Source organism: Pseudochaenichthys georgianus, unplaced genomic scaffold (assembly GCF_902827115.2).
Source record: "Pseudochaenichthys georgianus unplaced genomic scaffold, fPseGeo1.2 scaffold_360_arrow_ctg1, whole genome shotgun sequence".
Taxonomy (NCBI): domain Eukaryota; kingdom Metazoa; phylum Chordata; class Actinopteri; order Perciformes; family Channichthyidae; genus Pseudochaenichthys; species Pseudochaenichthys georgianus.
The window spans coordinates 61,585-67,696 of record NW_027262961.1 but is presented as its reverse complement, the minus strand read 5'-3'; the positions used below and the strand labels follow the sequence as shown (position 1 = coordinate 67,696).

General features: G+C 39.0%; 1 protein-coding gene across 1 annotated transcript in view; it reads left to right on the top strand.

The window, feature by feature from the left end:
- The first annotated feature begins 753 nt into the window (after window positions 1-753).
- vcanb (versican b) overlaps window positions 754-6,112 on the top strand; it is a 53,986-nt gene continuing 48,627 nt past the window's right edge. The window contains exons 1-3 of the mRNA XM_071202373.1: window positions 754-837; window positions 3,460-3,602; window positions 5,471-5,713. Of these exons, the coding sequence (XP_071058474.1) occupies window positions 3,461-3,602; window positions 5,471-5,713 (385 nt within the window). The 5' untranslated portion in view covers window positions 754-837; window position 3,460. The remainder of the gene's footprint in view (window positions 838-3,459; window positions 3,603-5,470; window positions 5,714-6,112) is intronic.

The following is a 6,112-nucleotide window of genomic DNA, read 5'->3' as shown; positions in this document are numbered from 1 at the left end:
CCTTTCCTGCTGATGTTGACATCCCGTAATAAATTTAAAAAAACTGATGATGAGAAAAACTAAAAGGTAAACAGGAAGGGATCAACTTAAACCTTTGAGCAAACAAAACAACAAAGAAAAGTGTATTGTGGTTTTTCCTTCTCACCGATGTTCTTGGAGAGTCTCTGTTTGCAGATCTCACAGTAATCCCATCAATGTTTAATTTCCTCTCCTCTGTGACGAAGAAACCAAAACAACACGACGAGGGACGAAAGAAGATTATATTTGAACTTTAACGTGCTTCTTCTCATCCGATAATGTAAACATGTGGATTATATATCAATATACAGCTACGGTGAGTATGGAAGTATTCATAAAACATTGATATCCTTAAAGAATTCATAGGACAAAGATAAATACATATGTGAAAATATGTGCATTATATTACAAAATGCAGAAACAATAAGTATGGAAATGGAACATATGGAACTAATATTAATAATTTCCCAGCAGTTTTCAAAGTCAATATAAAATTATAAAACGGACAAGTCAAATCAAGCAATCTGATTGGTTCTTAGCCGTGATATACTGAGCGTATACCACGGCCTGTCGTGAGCTATTGCTTAAATATATCATTCAAAATAAGTTTCACCTTTACAGCTGCAAAACTAAACTAATAAATACATTAATAATTATAATACGGTAACCACTATTGTAGGCGAATCCCCCCCCCCCGTGTGCTTTTCGATCAGCTGTTCGGCTGTGTGTGTCGCAGGACTATGACGTAGGAGCTAGCGTCGCAACAGTTCTTCTTTTGAAACTAAAAAACAAACATTTCCAGCTGATAAACTGCTTCAGGTGAGAGACACGGTTCACGTGTTGTTGTTGTTGTTAACGTGTCGCTGCAGGTGTGATCGAGCCTGTCTTCTTCTACGCTTCATTAGTAGCGTGTTGTCGTTTCAGAGCCTTTGTTTACAAACAGAATGCTAACAGCTAGCTGCTAGCATTCATTCTGAGTGCAGGTTTCACTTACTTAATGAAAGTACTAAAACAACATTATAGAAGTCCTCCACTCAGAACAGTACTTCAGTAAAGCCTCAGCAACATGTATTTGATGAAGTAGTCTAGATACCTAAAGTAAAAGTGTTATTTCGCTCTTGTTAAAGTTAGTCCATGGATGAAACATCACTCCAAACTGTCAGGTTATTTTCCTCCCTGTAGATTAATCCAATGTAAAGCTTTATTTGATGCCCTTCTGATTATCTTTGGACTGTTGATCGACACTCACATCACATTGATCTGTACACTCGGTTTCTCTGACATTTTATAGACATAATCCATCTAATTAAAACAATTATATTTTTTTTTTATTTAGTTCAAATCCTTCCTTCCTTTCTTTAGACCTTTCTCTTTTCCCTCTTTCCCTCCTTCCATCCTACCTTTCCTTGTTCCTTCTCTAGATCTTCCTTCCTATCTCTCCTTACATCCTTATTTCTTTCATCCTTCCTTTCTCTCGTTCTCTTTCCTTCCCTCCTTCCATCCTACCTTTCCACCCTTTCTATCTCTCTTTATCCTTCCTTCCTTTGTCTCTTCCTTTCCTTCCTTCCCGTTTGTTATATTTCCTCCCTCCCTCCTTGCATTCTTTCTTTCCTACTTTCTATCCATTCCTCTCAGGATCACGACACTGTGCAGAATGAAACTTCAGTTGTTGAGATATGCACCGTGTTTGTAAAATCCTGTTATTATCCAATGAAAGAGAGACACCTCAGAGACCAGTGTCTTTAAAACCGTCTGCATATATTTAGAGCTGAAGCAGGTGTCGGTGTAGGATGTAGTTAAAGATGAAACGTGTGCGCGTGTGCGTGTGTGTGTGTGGAAGCATGATACTGTGGCCGGTCGTTAGCACAGCGCTAATTGAGGTTTCTCTCCAGCTAATGATAGGTTGTGTGTCTCTGCTCACACACCTCTGATAACACGGTGCACCAACATGACTAATCATTTTCACTTCGGTCATTTCACGACCCGACGCAGAACCCATGTTTAACAATTACACAACCCGGCAGGAGCAGTGAGCAAACAGAACCTCAGTGGAGTCAAAATTGCTTTTTTGTGTCGCCTTTTGCAAAGTATAAATGTCCTGAAAAAAAAGCTTGAACCGAGAAATAATTACTTTTCTTGACATGTGTTTTTGCTTTTCCCCATTGCTCTAAATCAGGGGTGTCCAAGGTACGGCCCGGGGGCCAAATGCGGCCCGTGGACCATTTTGAATCGTCCCTTAGCAAATTAAAAATATATAATGCAGTATGGCCTTTAAATGAAACTTTTACTTCTTAAATATATATGTAAACAGATATTATACAGTAGTATTCATGTGTTAATGTCAACTTTTAAAATATATTCAGACAATTAAAGGTGGGGTAGGTAATCTTGGAGAAACCGGCTCGAGTGCGCTAGAATTTGAAAATACACAGCCGAAACAAAATCTGCCCCTTCCTCACAGAGCCCCTCCCCCAACACACACGAACGTGCACATGACCAATGAGGGCACGAGATCAGTTTGTGCCCAGATGGCAGGCTGACAGGCAGATAGCCGGCTCAGATGATTGGTCGAGCTTTTTACAGATTCTAACAAATCTAAGTTGATAAGAAAAAGCTCAATAACTTATTTACATAAGCTTGAAACACACCCTTCATATTTCCTCTTATTATCAGCAATCTGAGGCTTCTGTTCTAAGGAATGAGTAACACAATAATGGGAAGCTGTGATGTACGCCGATTCAGAATAATTTACCTACATTTGATTGATTTTGCCGACTTATAACTGAACGTATGAGTTAATAAACCTCCCAGCCCTTCCTATATGTTTCTGTACGTGGCCCTCGGTGAAAAAAGTTTGGACACCCCTGATCTAAATGTATATATGTTGAAGACCATTTTAAAAATCCTCATGTCTGCAGCACCACTTTCAAAACAAAGTGACTTGAAGTTAAACACAGACATTACAGTACTGTGTACTGTAAGTAAGAATACAAATACATACATAAATACTTGCTGTAGGAATATTCAGAGAGAAGATGTGCTGGTGCAGAGAAACCAGAACACACACCAAACAACCTCCACTTCTAAAGCCATGGGTTTCTGCTGCTGTTGTTATTCTTATTATCAATACTATTATTACTGACATTATCATTATATATATATATATTATTATATTGTCACTCATATCATATTATCTTTATTGTAATGTTAGTATTTCTTTCACAAGTAACAGACAAAATCTAATCTGATTCTAGCGCTTATTGATGCATTTCTGAATTTCTAACCAGTAACAATTCCGCTTAATGTGCCCTAACATTAATATGAGTGGGTGTGTGTGTGTGTGTGTGTGTGTGTGTGTGTGTGTGTGTGTGTGTGTGTGTGTGTGTGTGTGTGTGTGTGTGTGTGTGTGTGTGTGTGTGTGTGTGTGTGTGTGTGTGTCAGGATGCACGTGTCGGTGCGTGAGGTTTGCATCCCGTCGGAGCCTGACTCCGCCTACTTCCTGCGGGTGGCCTGGAAGGGGCGGGGCTTAGAGTCCGGCTTCCAGCTGCTGCTGACTGACGGACAGGACGCCTGGAAAGGAGACGGTAAAAAAAACAAAAAACATCTCACCTAGACGGACCTCTACACACACACACACACACACACACACACACACACACACACACACACACACACACACACACACCTTTCTGACCTCACCTGGGAACATTTTACAGCGTCATTGACCTCTTCAATTGCTCGGACAGCTTCACTCACTGGAAACGTTTTATGAGCTTCACCTCCAACGCTCTGACGCTGCAGATATTCAGACTTTCCATTATTTGACGCCTTGGCAGTTCACACGGGTTGCGGTTCGAGTCCCACCTGTGTCCACTCTTAGGGATTTAATAAAGTAAATAATGGCATCTAAAAAATATGTGTTTTCCTTAAACACCTACTTAATTGTATTCATTCATAACAATTCTTTTTTTAGTTAATAATTTATTTTATGTTTATTTTCCCTTTAAACTAGAGTCAGAGAAATCCTAGAGTAGAGTACAAGTTCGCAAACAAATAATCGAGTTAGTAACTTAACATAGTAGCTTTCTTTCCAACTCTTTCTGTTCTTCCTCTTTGTGTTCCCAACCAGAGGTGGGAAGTAGTGGAGTCCAAATACTTTGTTAGTGTACTTAAGTACATTTTTCTGGTATCAGTACTACTCCATTACTTATTTTTCTGACGACTTTTTACTTTTACTGTTGAACACTAATACCTGTACTTTCTACTTCTTACATGTTGAACACAAATACCTGTACTTTCTACTTCTTACATGTTGAACTCAAATACCTGTACTTTCTACTTCTCACATGTTGAACACAAATACCTGTACTTTCTACTTCTTACATATTGAACTCAAATACCTGTACTTTCTACTTCTCTCATGTTGAACTCAAATACCTGTACTTTCTACTTCTTACATGTTGAACTCAAATACCTGTACTTTCTACTTCTTACATGTTGAACTCAAATACCTGTACTTTCTACTTCTCTCATGTTGAACTCAAATACCTGTACTTTCTACTTCTTACATGTTGAACTCAAATACCTGTACTTTCTACTTCTTACATGTTGAACTCAAATACCTGTACTTTCTACTTCTCTCATGTTGAACTCAAATACCTGTACTTTCTACTTCTTACATATTGAACTCAAATACCTGTACTTTCTACTTCTCACATGTTGAACTCAAATACCTGTACTTTCTACTTCTTACATGTTGAACTCAAATACCTGTACTTTCTACTTCTTACATGTTGAACTCAAATACCTGTACTTTCTACTTCTTACATGTTGAACTCAAATACCTGTACTTTCTACTTCTTACATGTTGAACTCAAATACCTGTACTTTCTACTTCTTACATGTTGAACACAAATACCTGTACTTTCTACTTCTCTCATGTTGAACTCAAATACCTGTACTTTCTACTTCTCTCATGTTGAACTCAAATACCTGTACTTTCTACTTCTTACATGTTGAACTCAAATACCTGTACTTTCTACTTCTCACATGTTGAACTCAAATACCTGTACTTTCTACTTCTTACATGTTGAACTCAAATACCTGTACTTTCTACTTCTTACATGTTGAACTCAAATACCTGTACTTTCTACTTCTTACATGTTGAACACAAATACCTGTACTTTCTACTTCTTACATGTTGAACACGAGTATCTGTACTTCTACTTGAGTAAAGGATGTGTGTACTTCTACTTGAGTAAAGGATGTGTGTACTTCTACTCGAGTAAAGGATGTGTGTTCTTCTACTTGAGTAAAGGATCTGTGTACTTCTACTTGAGGAAAGGATGTGTGTACTTCTACTTGAGTAAAGGATGTGTGTACTTCTACTTGAGTAAAGGATGTGTGTACTCTTGCCCTCTCTGCCCAACGCTTCCTCCATGTGTCTCCGCAGTGAGCGAGGCCTCGGTGTGCGCGGAGGCGGAGGATTTGGAGATGCAGATGGAGCGATACGTTCAGGACCTCCATCAGGCGCTGACCGACACCACGAGCTCCTTCAGCTTCAATCTGACGCCGTCGCCGCCCAAACACACCTCCACCCTCACGCTGGCCTACGAGAAGGTTCAGAAGGACATCTCGGTGAGTCCCACACACTCTTCTAAGGAAGAGTGCTCAAACAAGGTCACCTGGTCTGGAGGTCAATCGTTTTCTGTCTGGTTGTTATTCTGAAAAAGGGTTAAAATAAGCTGAAGAGGTTTTTATTCTACGACGTAAAAGACGTCAGTAAATACCCGACTGGTGAATTTAATAGCGACGGTTCCTAACAAGTGTGTCTTGGCCATAACGAAGAATGCGGAAAGGACACACTATAAAGAAAGATATTTATTATGACAAACTCAACAAACCATAAGAGCTTCCACATATTTTATTATTTGTTTGGACATAGGACATGGTGATACATTTATTACAGTGATGGTAATCGTGCTACATGTGGTCATACATTTTATTCAGATTATTTGCTTGGTTTCCAAGATATCTTTTTATCATAATGCAAAATTACACAATCCATCCATCCATCCATCCATCCATCCATCTA